At 42.3% G+C, this 17,162-nt stretch overlaps 1 protein-coding gene across 1 annotated transcript; it reads left to right on the top strand.

Annotated features, from left to right (window-relative positions):
* The first annotated feature begins 5,457 nt into the window (after positions 1-5,457).
* LOC129063271 (olfactory receptor 6B1) lies at positions 5,458-6,384 on the top strand. The gene has a single exon (XM_054564235.1). It carries the CDS (start codon positions 5,458-5,460, stop codon positions 6,382-6,384), a length of 927 nt encoding a protein of 308 aa, XP_054420210.1.
* The last annotated feature ends 10,778 nt before the right edge of the window (positions 6,385-17,162 follow it).

Genomic DNA, 17,162 nt, shown 5'->3' on the forward strand with positions numbered 1-17,162 from the left:
AGGATCACAGTCATAGTACCTCACAGAGCCCTCTGACAATGGCTGGGCCTGCCGGGCTTCGGAGTAGTGTGCTCATCCTGTCTCCCTCCCTCTTGCCAGCACAGAGGTGACCACACGTGGTTAGTGCAACTTTCCTTCGGTGGACACTGTCATTTCCATTTCTGCCAGTGACCACCACATCACAATATATTTAAGACCCATGTTGGAAAATTGTGGATATTAAATTATACATCTTAGAGGATGTCAGAGTTTTTCCAGGAATTTGAGATAAATTGAGGCTGGAGTTTTGGAAGAATTGCCTTAGTTTTATTTGCTGCAATTTGGTTTTCATACTTGAGTCTACAAGAGAAACTATATTAAAGGCTGCTTATGCCATTAACAAGCATGGCAGATTGAATTGTTTATGACTATGGCTTGTGACTGTTATATCTCCATTTCCCGTCATGAAACCATAGGGAATGTAATAGCTTTTCTTCCTGTGAGGGTGGCTTTACAGTTCAGCAGGTTACAGAGAGGAGGTGTTTAGTAAACTAGAGGTTTACCCCAGAACATGAAATAGTTGTCAGACAGCTCCCAAAGACAGTTGACAAAGTCATGCTAATGTCCTTACATGATAAGTTTATTTAGCACACAGCTATGGCCCAAGTGGTTATAACAAAACCTTTAATTCAAAATTTATTAAAGGGTAGCAATATAAGTCTACTCTGGGTGTTAGTATTTCCCTTAGAGCACTGACAGGTCCTGGAATAATAATTGGCAATCTGCAAATAGATTTAAAAGTAGTAACTTTTTTCTGTTCATGTTTCAATGAAAAATAAATTCAAAAGTGATTCTTATCAAAGAGTGTGGCTACAAGTAGGTTTTCCTCTATGGAACTAACATTACATAAAACAAGTAAGGCTGTCGCCACAGGCCCATGAAATGGTTCGTGGCTCCCACAGAGACCTCAACTGCCACCATCAAGGTTCTTTTCTCTTGGGTCCCTGCAGAGCGTAGGGAAAGTCTTGATACCATATAAAGCCCTCAGAATCCAGAGATCTGCACAGCTTGAGGGGCCTAAGACCACACGGCAGCTTCCCCAGGACGGCGATGGGTGCTCTGGCCCCCGAGTGCCCAGAGAGCCAGCCGGGGGCCACGCCAGGCCTCAGTGGGGCCCTTGAGCCTTGGGCTCCCCGCTCAGTCAGTCCTGGCTGCCTGCTGGGCAGCAGCTGGGTAATCAGTGCCCATTCGCTCCTAGGTTTCGAGAGTGGGTTCCTCATATCTGTTCAATACCTGAACCTTTCTTTTCTACTTCTTCCTATTTTAGAATCAGTGAAGAATTGCTTCTCAGATCCTACCCCGCCAGAGGCTGCTGAGCCGAGGTACGTGGCCCCTCCCAGAGCATTTCTTTCTGATTATGCAGGCAGCTCTGTGCCACTTCAGCGGCATTTAAATCCTAAGTATTTAATCTTATTGCCACATGCCTTTCTTCTACCCAACCTCAGTTCCCAGCAATCAACTGGTAGTCTCATTTTTTGAGCATTTATTGTAGCTGAGTATGCAGTGAGCTGAGGGAACAGACTCCCCTGCTACCCTGCAGGGGCCTCTCTTGGTTGTGGGTCAGAAATAAGTGCCCCAGATTCTGATCCCCACCGGCAGCTCTTCCCACACCCTCTGGCACCCTGTCCCGTAGGCTGCTGTGCCAGGCTGGTAAATCATCTGTGATTGTGGGTACAAAAGCTGCTGCTGTCTTGGCAGGGACAAAGGTATTATTTTCCTCAAATTTAAATTACTCAAAACCTGCGCTTGTGCACAATCCAGCCAAAATTAAAGGACGGTGCATACACACCAGGCATGAGGATGGAGAAAAGGAAATAAGACATTTAATTCTGGATCAATGGTAAAAATCTGCTCTGAGAGGAAACAAGTTCAAGTACACTGTAATGGACTAGAAACTATTATGAGTGGAAAGGTCTACAGATTTTATGGTAAAATAATGCACTGATAATAAATATGGTCAATTCCTACTGTTAGTATGCAATAATTAGTGCCTGGGCATTCTTCATTTTGTTGATGAGGATGAGGTAAATTTTATGTTATTAAGCTTCCTTTAGGAGTGCAAAGCTCCTGGTGTAATTTCTGAACAGACACATCTACATGTGTTTCTTGAAACAACATTGTTTGCATGTATCTTTAAGAGTCTGCCCTGAGAGTCTCTCCATCTCTCAGTCTCTGGTTTGGCAGTTGTGACCCATCCAGGTCCATCTCCAACATCAAAAGCCAGGGTGAAATATGAGGATGTTAAAAGTCCTCTGTAAAATGTTCAGGTGTCACTGATTGTCTATACTATAGAATAATTCTTATGGGTCTTAATATTGCAAACAAAAGTCTCCATGACGTAGCCAGTAGCACAAAAGTGTGTCTCTCTCCCTTTCTCTCTCTTATTCTGTCTCTCTCTTCCTCTGTCCTTCACTCTTTCCTTCATTCATACTTCGCCCACTCACACAGCAACCAGGCCATACTGAGTTGCTTCCTGAAAGTGCCAGGCTGTTTCACACCTCCGTTCATGTGCCTACAGTGTCTTGTCCTCCTTATATTTCAAGACTCAGTGAAATGATTATCTTGCCTCTGATACATTTACCAAGCATTTCTCTATGTTCATTTCTGTTTTGCTCATCTGACTGACTATGTATCTATGTCACATATATTGGGTTGGCCAAAAAGTTCTTTTTGTTTTTTCCGTACAATGCTCTATCAGTGCTTAGTTGTCTTTAACTTCATTTGAAACAAATTTGTTAGATTGTATTGTGACAGCTGTCATATCCGTGTGCACTTAAAAAAAAACATCAAAATTGGTGAATTTTTGTGATGCCATTTTAATATTGAAGATGGAAGGAGTTATGCAACATTTTCAGTGTATTATGCTGTATTATTTCAAAAAAGGTAAAAATGCAACTGAAATGCAAAAAAAAAAAATTTGCGGAGTATATGGGGAGGGTGCTGTGACTGATGGAATATGTCAAAAGTAGTTTGTGAAGTTGCTTGGTAAAATTGATGTTTTGGCCAAATAATTCTTCCTGTGGGGCTGTCGTATGCTTTGAAAGATGTTTAGCAGCACCCTGGCCTCTCCCACTAGAAGCCACTAGTGGGAGATAGCCAACATCCTCAAAATATGCAAATCCATAAAGCTATTGGTGAGAATGAAAAGTGTGTCTTTTATTTTACAGAAAACTCTAAGTGGATTTTTTGGCCAGCCCTGTGTGTGTGTGTGTGTGTGTGTGTGTGTGTGTGTGTGTGTGCGTGCGCGCGCGCGCATGCGTGTATGTGCGTAAATAAATAAATAAATTTGGGCTTATCTATAATAGCATATGCCTATGATGAAATTTCAGTAGGAATAGAAAATATTTCCTAAAATAGTCAAAAATTTTAAATGTATAAGAGGGGTGGTGAGCCCCAAGTCTGGCACCTCTCATGTCTCACCGGTAGTTAAGGGCGTGCTTGCACAGACAGATCTCGGCTTTGCTGTAACTCTGATCTGGTCACTCCCTCACTTAGAACTGTAATCTAAACCCCAGCGTCTTCTTCTGTGAAATCGGGGCAACATACTGCATTAGTAGTGTTTTGTGGATTTAATGGGATATCATGTGAAAGGTACTTAGCAAACTTCCCAGCACCAAGTAAGTAATCAATATGTTAATGTTAGAGAATTTTCTGGACTGGTCGCTTAGGCTTCATGTTAAAACTAATCAAACTGTAACCCTACCAAATTTTTGCCCTTTGCCATGTCCTCAGCTATGAGGAAAATGCCTGGAAACCTCCCAAATTTTCTCCATCTTAGTACATGGCATTGCATCTATGTCATAAGTACATATATGAGGTTCCTGTTTGATATCTCTTTCTCCTTTATCCCCATGTTCCATCCACAGATTACTGCTAGAGATCTTCTAAGACATATCTTAAGTCCACCCACTTCTCTGAAACCATGGCAGTGGTGAAGGTTACTGTCACCTTCTCTGATTAGCCTCCAGCCCGTCTCATGATGTCCCACCCTTGCTTCCATGGAGTCCTTTGCGGTGACAGTGCTGTCTCTCTAGAGCACGTAGCATATTGTGTCCCTATTCAGCTTTCATCCTTCACCTGCTCCTCATTGTGTGAAAACACTTTCAGGTCCCTCGTTACGACCCAGGGGGCCGTGCTCATGCTGGTGGGGACCTGTCAAACTGTGCCTCCCAGCCCAGCCCAGCCCAGCCCAGCCCAGCCCAGCGGCAGGGCCTGCCCCCAGCACAGCTCTTCCAAGGGCCAGGAACCTGGCATCCTTCCTGGCCCTATGTCACCACCTCATTGTCCGAGGCCTTCCCCGATCACACTAGTATCATTTTCTGTTTCTCAACCTTCATAGAAAATGTCTCAAATGTCATTATGATATTTTTATCTTTGTTTGCTTATTTTAAAAAAAATCTCCACCCAGGGACTCTCGCCCCACCCACCAGGACTGAAAGCTTCCTGAGAGGAAGCCCTATTTCTCTTGCTCACGGCTCGCTGGGCTCACAGTGTTTACTCTCCTCCTGCTCACTGGCCCCAGTCTACCTGCTTAGTGCCTGTGTCAGGGTAAGAGTCCCTTTCACCCTGATCGTTCTTTATAGCTCATACCATATAAAATTGTATTTGCATTATTTCACTTGGGGCTTGATCCACAATGACATAGTGGATACTAATACTCCCATTTACAGAAGAGGAAATGGGGTTTCAGAGAGGATATGTTTCAAGGTCACACAGGGCAGGGCAAAAGTAGGTTTACAGTTGTGAGCACACAAAACGGTTTATTCTTGTATGATTGTTTATTAATTATTGTATCATTTCCCCTACAAAGAGCTGTAAACATAATTTGCCCCACCCTGTGTACCAGGGAAGGGTAGCATGGTCCAGATCTTCCATGCACACCTCGCAGACAATGAGAGCTGCATCCTCCTCCATGGACGCAGAGGAAGAGGAAGGGCCAGTGGGTGAGGGATAATTGGTTTTAAGGAAGAACGTACAGAGCTCTGGGTAGATGGCAGGCAAGGAGACCCAGGCATGTTCTTTGGGAACATGCACATGGAGGTCTGATACTGTTTCATTGGGCGCGATTGTGAAGGACAACGTAGGACATTAGGCAGAACACGGGCTTTTCACTTAGGTGTGAGTGTGATTCCTGCCCTGCTACCAGTGGGGACTCGGTAAGTTACTTCATATGTATGGCTCCAAGACCCAGTGCCTTCATCACTGAAGTGGGTATAATAACACCTGTAAAGAGGCTGGCTATGTGAGAATTAAATTGCATTATGTACATAATGCACCCAGTGTATGGTCTAGCTTACATTTTCGCTAAATTTTCAATCTTGGCCAGTCAGAGAAGGCAAAGGATGGAAGGCTCTAACTGGACCATGGCGTCTGACTGAGTGATTTCTCCCCCACAGAGCTAAGCCCTGTGTCTCCAATATGAAAGTGGAGAACCAGACACGGGTCACCCAGTTTATTCTGGTGGGGTTCCCAGGGACCTGGGGCATGCGTGCGGCCATGTTCCTGATGTTCCTAGCGGCCTATATTTTGACAGTGGCTGAAAACACCATCATCATCCTGCTGGTGCAGCAGAACCGGCCACTGCACAAGCCAATGTACTTCTTTCTGGCCAACCTGTCCTTCCTGGAGACCTGGTACATCTCCGTGACTGTGCCCAAGCTGCTGTTTAGTTTTTGGTCCGTGCGCAACAGCATCTCCTTCACACACTGTATGATACAGCTTTACTTCTTCATTGCGCTCATGTGCACAGAGTGTGTGCTCCTGGCTGCCATGGCCTATGACCGTTACGTGGCCATCTGCCACCCACTGCACTACCCCACCACCATGAGCCATGGGCTCTGCTTCCGCCTGGCTCTCGCTTCCTGGGCCATAGGCTTTGGCATCTCCTTGGCTAAGATCTACTTCATCTCTCGCCTCAACTTCTGTGGCCCCAACGTCATCAATCACTTCTTCTGTGACATCTCTCCAGTGCTTAACCTCTCCTGCACTGATATGTCCCTGGCTGAGTTGGTGGACTTCGTCCTGGCGCTGGTCATCTTCCTCTTCCCCCTGTCTATCACTGTCCTGTCTTATGCATGCATTCTGGCCACCGTTCTCCGCATGCCTACGGGAAAGCAGAAAGCCTTCTCCACGTGCGCCTCCCACCTCGTGGTGGTCACTGTCTTCTATTCGGCCACAATTTTCATGTATGCCCGGCCCCGAGCCATCCATGCCTTCAACATGAACAAAGTTATTTCCATCTTCTATGCCATCGTCACCCCTGCTCTCAACCCTTTCATTTATTGCCTAAGGAACCGAGAGGTCAAGGAGGCTCTGAAGAAACTAATTTGCTGCCCGGCCGTCTGATCTGACTCGCCTCTTACAAATGATTAGAAGGAGAGACGGGGTTTGGTTTGCTGCCTACCCTTCTATCTCCCATCCTTTCTCCTTTAATGCTTCAGTTGGGCAGCTGGGCAGGGCTCCTATGAACGGGGCATCACACATCGACATCAACCACCGGTTCTTCTTGTCTCCTGACATCTGCCGTCGTGCATGTGGGCGGTGCTCCATGGGAATGGCCCTTGTGTAGAGAATTCTCTTTGGCTGGGACCCAAAAATGAGGTTTCCAGACTGTGAGTAAATACTAACTGAGTTAGGCAGGGAGAGAGATGGCAGCCTATGGTTTAGCTCTTTTGGGATTTAGCAGGCACTATGGGCTCCAAGACCCGCAGATTTGTACTGGCTTCCCGCACTCCCAGCCTCCTGCCTGAGACAGAGGGAGCAGCTTCGCAACAATTCCATTCTGGACAGTGAGCTGGGAGTCAGCCTCGGTGGCAGAGAGTGCAGGCTCTTCCGCTGGGCCTCCCACCACATTTTATTAGCACCTGGTTCCCCGTATTAAATAGCTTCCTGCTTCCAATGGCAATGGTGCTTTCTGTTATCTGTCTGTGACGTGTACCTTATACAATTGCATCCTGTCTTCTGACATAACTTACATAGTCATTTGTATTGGCTTTCACCTTCCCCTTGTAGATGTCACAATAGGTTTGTTTGTATCCTCTAGTGGATGAGCACAAAATAGATGACAAATAAAATCATCAAATGCACTGTTTGCTGAATGAAATTTGCCCTCCTCAGTCGCCTTTTCTTCTGACCTTGGTGTTCTCGTTCCTTGTCAGTTTTCTTTTCCTTCCCTGACTTTTCCTCTCACCACACATGCCACACGCAAGCAATGAGGTTGTTTTCAGATTTGACAGATTTTCTTTCTATGCCACAGTGACTCTCGATTCTCCTACTTGTGTATCTGACACTCTACCTGTGTACACTAGTCCCTCCTGCTCAAATGTGCCCACACACTCATGGGAGGGTACACAGATATGCTCATTCTCTCCCAGCTCATAGTTTTGCCAATGGCCCAGGGTGCTGTGCTTTACACTGTATCCCATATAACATGGCACTGTTGGTAGGATTTTAAATCTCTCATTAAAAGAGTTTAAAATAGGATGGTGTTTGGCATTTGCAATTTTTTTTTCTAAGAACAAATAATACTTTCAAGAATATTTTCTCTTTCTTTTGAAGTATGAAGCATGAAGCATTAGATGGGATTTTTTGCTACATTTTACAAACTTCTGGAACAGAAGCTCAAGGAAGTCCATGATGTTCAGTCACAGACAGTGGGTAGGGGTCTCAGAAGCCCAGGTCTCCTGATCCTCAGCCCCAGGTCCTCTCTTAGCTCAAGGATCTCCTTAGAGAGCAAACATGCTTCTACTGCAAGCTAAGTGTGGAAACTAATTGTTCGAGCACTGTGGTTGGAAGCTTCCGTCACTGTATCTGGAGAACTGTTGATAAAATAAACATGGACAAATGTGAAGCACAGTCCTCAGGAAAGAAAAGAAACAAAGGTGAAATGCAAGCCTGCCTTACTTTAGAGAGTAGATATTAAAAAAGGTTATGAATATATTGCCATTTAAAACCCACACATATAAAGAAAAGTGATTACTTTCCGAGGCAATTAATATGAATCAAAACAATGGTGAAGTCATATAGATCTATGAAACGTGCATGGAAAGCAGGCAAAGACACCTTCGGCAGGAATAAGGCCTCAAAACAACCAATTGGCTGTCGACAACCTGAGTTGTAGTCCCAGATATATTTTTATCACGTAGCCTAGGACAAATCATCTCAACATGCCGAAACACTGATTCTTCTTAAGCAAAATAGTAATAATAATGCGTGTTCTGCCTTCCTTACACAATGGCTATATGGGCCAACTGACATGATGCAAAGTACCTTGATTGTCCAAGACCCAGGTCAGTGCAAGGTCAAAGCAGGTTGACACTCAGCTTGCGTGGGGAAGCCAGCTGGGAAGGTGCCCAGGTCTGTCTGCAAGCAGCCCGCACTGATGAGCTCCACACCGGAAACCTGGGAGACTCCACATGTAAGGGCTGTTTGTCTCTTGATTATTTCCCATAAGCATCTGGGTGACGGAGTGTGTGAAAGTACTACTTCTCCATAAATTATGCTAAGTTGTGTTTCAGAGAGCAGATGGGAATCAGTAGTGTCACCTTGACCTCTTTGTGAGGGGAATACCTACACACGCGGGCTGAGCCAGGCAGAGGGCACAGGTCAGACCCGTGTGGGGATCCGCAAAGAGAGGCAGGGCAGCAGCGTGGCGGGCACATGCACGTGGGAGAGAGCTTCTTGCAAGGGGAGGTGCACAGAGCTGGTCAGAAGTTTCGAGCCAGCCTTCTTGGGGTTAGGTAACCGTGATATAGGCTCTGGTAGTCAGTTTTAACAGATTGTCCAGAGATTAAACCTTCAGAATTTAGTTATCAGCAAACTCAAAGAAGTCAATACAATAAAGACATGTGAATTATACATATAGTATGTTTTTTTGAGTGACCATATTAACCAATGCATTCAGCTAATATTTACTGAGTATATGGTACGTTAGGCAACATTTTAAGTAGTTGGGACACAATAACACAACACAAAAACTTATCACACTCATAGGCAGGAACAGATATAGAATATATCTGTGCCTGCATAATAAATACGTACATACATGCCTAATGGGGTGGGTTGAGTGGTGGCTCCCGAAAGGCTTTGTCACGGCCTCCACTGGGAGCTTGTGGTTGTGAGCTTATTTGAAATGGGATTAAGTTAAGGATCTTCAAATGAGACCATCTTGGATTATCTGGGTGGGCACTTTCTGGGTCTGATGATAAGTTCCTTCAAAATGAGAGAAGGGGGCATTGGGAAGACATTCAAACTTTGCAGCCTAGTTAGAGAAGTTGAACCAAAGTTGATATGGCTTACTGGGCTGTGAGAAGTTCACCAGGCGTGTATCAAACTCAGTTATCTTATTTTGGTACTCCTTTCCTGGCGGGCTGTATAGATTTCTATTCATGAGTGCTGGTGGAACAATCTCTTCCGTTTTCCTGCTGTTTCTCTTACGAGCAGGTTAGATAAATATTAGCACACGTTCACCCTTTATTTGTCAGAGATTAGACGGGCGCAGTGGGCGGGGTGGGGCCGGTGCGGGGAAGCAGGATGGTCAAGGCCTGTCACTGCGGAGCGCTTACTAACAGCGCCTGGCCGGGCCTACAACGGGCAGCAGGTCACACAGGGCCTGGGTGAGAGGAGGCAGCTGGCCGTGACCATGTAGTGACTGAAAAGCCCAGGCTCTGGGGCTGGGTACATGGGGCCAAGTTTAATCTTCCTGTGCCTCAGTTTCCTTGTACATAAAATGAGGCTACTAAGTGCACCTACCCCACTGCATTGTTTTGAAGATTAAATAAGTAAATACAGATAAACTTCTTACATTATTGCTTGGAATAGATTAAGTGTTTGTTAAAGCCTATTTTATTTTACTTAGGGCAATTATTTTGAAAGCAGAAGAAATACTGGGCATAGAATCTTATGGTGAGAACTAGAGTAGCGTGTCCATGAAGCAGGCTGATAGTGCTGGAAGACCAGCAAAACTTGCAGTGTAAGAACTCCAATACAAACATTTATACTCAGGAAACGTGTACACGTGGAAGTGACTAATGGGATACTCATCGTGATGTTGCTTAGAACAATTGAAAAAATAAAACTCTGGCATTTAAAAAATAAAAGAGTTGGATGGATTAAAATGCGGCATGTCCATGTGAAAGAAAACGTGGTAGCTAAAAAGAAAAAGACATGGGCAATGGCTCATAAGATATTACTGAGAAGAAAAAGTGGTTTACTAATAAGTAATTCCAAAAATGATATGCAGTGTGAGCCCATAAAAATACATGCATGGATAGCACCGGTGTGCTTCCATGAAAGAAGAAAGAGGAAGGAAGCACTGGTAAGTCCAGAGGTGCAGAGGAGAGAGTAGGTGGGTCAAATATCAATCAAGCGAAGGTTTAATAAGCCAACAGAGTTGGAGAGAACGGAGGCACATTACTCCTGAACCTGCTGGCTCTCATATTTTACTGAGGATTTTGCATCAAGGCAAAATAACCCTGAGTAGTTGGATATATACAGAACGATGTTCTTTTTTTTCCCTTTAGTTCACTGTCAGATTCTCCTGAGGTACAGAAACGTCTATGTGGGTTGTCCCAATTATTACCCCACAAGTGCATATGTAGGGGAGACACGCTCCACCGAAATCTGAAATTTAGGCAGTTTCAGACTCCTGATGTACGAAGGAGCGTGCCAGCGCTGGCTGGGATTTGTTTGATGTGAAAAATCATGCAGCACGGAAAGGCAAGGCAAAGCTTCTGGATCAGAGCAACGTCATCAACCTGGCCTTTTGCTGTGAAGGTTGTCATGGAAACGGCAGGGCTCAGCACCCAGAGCCAGCCAAAGCACCTGTTATAACGCCACATAAAACGTTTAACATTCGGAGCATTTTGCGTATGTTTAGACTGAGACTTGGTGTGCTGTGAACGTGTGGTCAATAAGAATTGACTAAGAAAAAAATGGGCAGGTGGAGACAGAAATTTAAGAAACGTTTGTCTAGGAGTGGACGGATTACATGTTTTCGGTAACTCTGCCTTCTTCCCCTGTCCTCCAGCTCCTTTTTCACTTCATATTTGCCGTCTAATAAATGTTGTATTGCTGTCTCTAAGATAAAGTGATTCCTCCCTAAATTAAAATGCTAACGTGCTCTCATCTACTCATCTTTAAGACATTTTTGTGTTTGTCTCCACCGTCTGCAAAGATGGGCTCTTTCCCTTGGTCATAGGTGATGTGTCCTGCCTCTGCTTCCGCCTCTACTTCCCTCTCTACTTCCCCCTCTGCTTCCCGCTCTGCTTCTGCCTCAGGACCTGCTTCCCCAGGGCAGCACCTGATCCTCTGTCAGCACTCGATGCCCTCCATCTTCTTGTCGGATCTCCAATACAACATGGTCTCCCTGTCGTGTTTAGACGATTTCCTGGGCTTAAAACACCCCTTCTTCAGTTATGTGGTTAGGTGTTTTGGGGTTTTTTTTTTTACATTATTTTATTTTTTCATTCTTCTAACTCAATTTAGGCATCCCCTCCTCCAGGATCCCTACCCACTGGGGCCTGCCCTCCTGCCAGAGGCACACTCAGTGCCCTGTGTCTCCTGAGCTGCGAGGAGCAGGGGTCTAACGCACCACGGTGCCCCTGGAGCCCGGCACAGCCCCTGGCATCCAATGAGGGCTTGACTAATGTTGTTGCTCTAAAGGAACTGAACTAAGGGAGGTTTTGTGCTTCTGAGGAAAAAGGAAAGGGACAGGAGGGACAAAGAAGTTTCCTGGGGGCCCTGCTGTGTATTTCTCCAAAACTCTAAATGTCTCAGAAAGGTTCCTTAAAAGAAGAAATCAAAGACTTACTCAGTTCTGTGCTATCACCAACAGACTCAGCAGAGACCCAGCCATGAATTACTTGCTTTAGATGATGCTACAATCAAAACACTCACCGAACAGACCCAGTAGCTTTTTAAATTCATCAGCACATATGTGGCATGCTGGTGTTACTGAGCAGGGGGGAAAAAACAGATTTATTGGGAGAGAAGCTGTAGTGTCAGTTGTTAAAACTCAAGATGTTCAGAAGTAAAGATTTTTAATTCCCTCATAATGCGCAAAGCCCAAACTGCCTGCGGTTTTCTCCAGCTGGCATCCAGTTATCCTCGTTCTCATTCCCCTGCCCTCCACTTCCATCCGTTCTTGACTCACGTCCTTGATGCCTTAAATCCCTCTCGCCCTCACCATGGTTCACCTTCAAGCCGCCGCGGCCCCGCGGGGGTGTGCCGCCACGCCCCGCCGCCCAGCAGCCCTACTTCCTTCCTCTCCTTCGCATCCAACAGGCGCACCGCCAGCAGTGCCCTTCCTCAGAAACCACAGTATTGAGGTATGATTGAGAAAAGCGTGTAAAAAGCGGTGCATATTTAATGTGTATAACCCGTGAAGCCCTCACCACCGTGACGGTTACAGGCATATCCATCACCCCCCAAACTTTCCCCCAACCCCCTTTATTATTGTTGTTATTAATCATTGTTATCTTTGTAATAAGGACACTGAACGTGTGGTCTACCATCTGAGAAACTTACAAGTGTACAAGGCAGCGCTGTTGCCTACAGGCTCTATGCTGTGTAGTAGATCTCCTGAACCTTTTTTTTTTTGCATTATTGAAACTTTGTACATTTTGAACACGGACTCGCCCATTTCTGCCTGCCTCCAGCCCCTGTCCGGCAACTCACTGCTCTCTGCTACTATGTACCTGACTATTTTACAAGTGAGGTCATATTGCCTTTCTGTGAGCAGACACGATTTTTTACAAACACAGCTCCGATTATGAAACTGTGTGGAAAGTCTTTGATTTAGTCTGACATACAGTATCCTCCACTGTCTGCTTCAACGTGCTTTTCTTCCTATGTGACACAACAAATTGAACTCATAATTCAAAAGTCATCTGAAATATCCCTGTTCCCATGAAGAGCCATGCTGATTTCTGCAGCTGCCGTAATATCTGTAGTCTCTGAATGTTCCCAGTTTTCTCCTGGATTATAATTTTAAAAATGCATGTGTCTCATTTTCCTTATAAGAGCATCCGTGTATGATTTGTCTTTGTGGCCTCAAACACTATCATGTTGTTGTATATAGAGTAGGCACTCACTGAATATTTGTTAAACAATGTACTTTGGGTTGATTTTATGAACATTACTCCAAATAATGATTTTTGGGGGGATATTCATTAAATTATTTATTACCAAATATCTCTCCAGTTAAAAAATAGAAAAAATCTATGATTCTCTATATTTTATTTCACAAATTGTAACTTTTGTAGACAACAGGCTACATTTTCTGATTATTCATCTTTACAACTCAAGAAAATAGTCAATTTTCTCCGGTACAGTTTATTTGGTGTTGGCACCATCTAGTGAGAAGCATGAGTAATGCTTCAACAATTGGCATTGGGGAGTTAGTCTGAGACAGACCTTGACAATGTTTGGGTCTAAGACTCTTCACTATACAAATTAATGAACTGGGATTTTTAATTTAAGGAGTTTCTCAATGTCTGCATAAGGCAGAGCACCTATTACATGGATTAAATTTTTAGGTGGGATGCTAAGTATTATAATAAAACATGGTTCCTAAACTCACATTAACTTACCACTGACGTGGGGACATAAAACAGTAATATGTAAAGGGTGACAATGAAGTATTTGAATTATTTAATATTAGTAAAATCTGCTTGATAAAATACACATACAAAAACCATATATTCATAAGATTAAAAATGTGCTAAGAGTTCAGTGAATTGAAAATGCAGTTTTTAGAGGAGGTAGAATTTGTGTTGAACCCTGAAAGCTGGGTAGGATTTGGGCAGCCAGAGAAGCGAGGAACGGCTCATGCGCTGGGAAGGACAGGACACAGACATACTTAGGGGCCAGTGGCCAGAAGAGTGGGATGACGGAAGAATGCATTGACTGCTTTAAATGAAATGAATGCTGGTACAAATAAAGTATTACAAAGTGCTTTAAATCAGTGTGGTGTGAGAAGGTAAACAGTAAACCACAAACTGGAATCGCTAAATTGAGTCAGTAGGGTGAATGTACTCAAAGGTAATACCTTGGAGCTTGTAATTTAAATTATTTTAAGTAATAGTGGTTAGATTAAAAATTATAAATATATATGAAGAAAAAAAGACAAATACTCCAATATTGTATGATTGAGCCCTTGTTGCTTAGGATGAGAGTCAGTAAAGGGTAGTACGTTAGTTCAAAAGGTGTGCTTCAAATAACTTAAAGGAAAGTGAAAATAGTATGTTTTAGAAAATGGTGTAAGATGTTTAAAAAGTAGCTCTGATGACAGACACTGAGTCAAAGGCAGAGATAAAGAGTTAGAATAAAACTGTGGCATAAAGTTGAGTTAAAAAGTATTATGACAGCCCTGGCCAGGTAGCTCAGTTGGTTAGAGCATTGCCCCTATGCACAAAGGTTGCAGGTTTGATCCCTGGTTAGGGCACATACAAGAACAAACCAGTGAGTGCATCAATAAGTGGAACAACAAATTGATGTTTCTCTCTTTTCTCTCTCTCTCTCTCTCTCTCTCTCTCACATTCATGCACACACACTCTCTCTCTTCTTCCCCCAAAATCAATTTAAAAAATTTAAATATTATGCATAAATCATTCAATATTATTGAATATTATATGTGATTTAAATCAGTGTAATTAAATAGAAGCATAGAAGAGGAGGAGATAATGAGGCTGTTTGCTTTTTATTGGTGTTTACTGGGGTTTTTGTTTGTCTTGAGTGTTTCCTACATTCTGTATTCCTCACATTTCTATAACATATGTTACTTTTATAGTAACAAAAATACACTATTTCAAAATATACTTTTCAATATTGGAAAAGTTACTTTTCATTTATTTTTTAAAAAACCTTTATGCATTTACATGGTTTAAAATTCAAGACTATACAGTGAAAAAGATTACCTTGCTTCCTCATGTCTTGGGGATGGATTTGCTTATTTGACAAACATAACTGTATGCCATGAGAGACATAAATTCTTTTTTATTATTTTTCCAGTACATTTAGTGGTTCCAGCACATTTATTGTGTAATCCATTTTTGCATCATTGATTTGAGATACATTTTCATCATAAACGAAATTCCTATACACATATGTTTATTTACTATCTTTTTATTCTGATCTGTGATACGTCTAGTCATGCACCAGTAAGACACTGGTGCATGCAATTTTTTATGCAATTAAATTTTATGCAATTTGAAAATGCAACAAGGTTGGTCTTCCTTGTAACTCTTCTTTTATAGAATTTCCTGGTTGTTCATGCTTTTGACTTTTCCATCAGACTTTAGCACCATCCTATCTAATTAAAAAACAAATCCTGTTGCTACTTTGGGATTGTTCTGTATTTACTGAATTGCTTAGGGGAATTAGAACACTTGTAATGCTCAGTCTTCCTGTTCCAGAACCTGGCAAGTTTTCCCTTTGCTCAGGCTGTGACCTCACCAAGTGTTTACACAGTGTGTAAAATTTTAAAGACACCATGGAATGTCATTGTTCTTATTTTACTAGTATTTTATATTTTTCAATTGTGTTGAAAACATAGTGCTTGTATTCTATTTTTGAAATTAGTGTTCTGTGGGGCTTGATATGTGGCCCTTTTTTCCTTTTGTTTTTCTTTCTCTCTCCTTTTTTTCTTTTTTCAGTAGATGTTCTAGTATTTGAAAAGAAAATTCATTGTCTACTGTCAGGATGAAGAGTTAGTGAAATATTAACTATATCCACTTTATTAATTATACTACTTTAGCGTTCTATATCTTACACTGTCTCCATGATCTGATATGACCGAGCACGGTGAATTAACGTCTCTAACTGCTTCTGTTTTTCCTTGTCATCCTCAATAGCTTGTCGTTTTTGCTTTATGAAGATTGACCTTATTACATCTGAAGTTACATAATTATAACTCTTATATAGTCTGTGTTAATTTTGTTTCTTGGTGCCCTTATATGATTTATTAATGATGTTGAGGTCTATGTTATGCTTTGTCTGATATTAAGGTACAGCTCATGCTTGGCTTTTGTTCATGTACTTGCCCTGTTTGCCATTCCACACACTTTTCTTTCTAGAGATTCTAGATCTCTCCACTTTAACCATGTTGCTCATGAACAGCATGGAATTTAGTTTTGTTTTTTTTATTCAACCTCTAAGTTATTTTAACAAGTCTATTTACCTTTATTGCTATGACTAAAATGTTGGCTCTGGTTTCTAGCATCTGATTTTATGTTAAGCTTGGTAGATTGATAGCTTTAAAAACTACATTGCATATTTTTTGTGTGTGCAGATTTCTTTATTTTATTTTTTATTAAAGCTATTGGGGTGACATTGGTTAATAAGGTAATATAGGTGTTAAGCGTACATTTCTATGATACATCATCTGCATATTGCATTGTGTGCTCACCACCCAAAATCAAATCATCTTCTGCCACCATATATTTGACTGGTTTTACCCATTACAACCCCCCATCTCCCTTATTTCTGGTAACCACCATACTGTTGTCTGCGCCTATGAGTTTTTGTTTGTTTTTTCTTGTTTATTTGTTGCTTGCAGTTTTATATCTCACATGTGAGTGAAATCATATGGTTCTTAACTTTTTCTTAGCTTGATATTGTCAAGGTCCATCCATGTCACAAATGGCAGTATTTCATCTTTTCTTATGGCTGAGTAATACTCCATTGTATTTATGTGCCACATCTTTTACATGGTTTTAGAATTGTGATTTCATTCTAAAGGTTATATCTTATTTCTACAATGTTGTATAGCATCCTTAATCTTCTATTCCTTTTCATTGAATTAAATTACCTGCCAAATGTAGGTAAATACCTAGTATGGGCAATAATGAAATTTGTCTATGTGCTCTTTGTCCTGCCTTTTTCTTTCTCCTCCCCTACCTGATTTTTGTTGCTCTTATTATTGTTTTTTGTAATTAACTTCATCAATTAAATGTACCTCTATCTTTTTTACTCTATTTGTCATATTTAAGTGAAACACTTTGGATTTCACATATTAAGGATTATAAATTCAGCATTACACAATTTCCTATGTTTCCTTCTCAACATTTGCTATTAATATTTGCTTCTACATTGTCAGGGTGTGTTTGAAGCATTTGAAATCTGCC

Source organism: Pteronotus mesoamericanus, unplaced genomic scaffold, assembly GCF_021234165.1.
Source record: "Pteronotus mesoamericanus isolate MK-2021 breed Mesoamerican mustached bat unplaced genomic scaffold, CSHL_Meso_final scaffold_85, whole genome shotgun sequence".
NCBI lineage: Eukaryota > Metazoa > Chordata > Mammalia > Chiroptera > Mormoopidae > Pteronotus > Pteronotus mesoamericanus.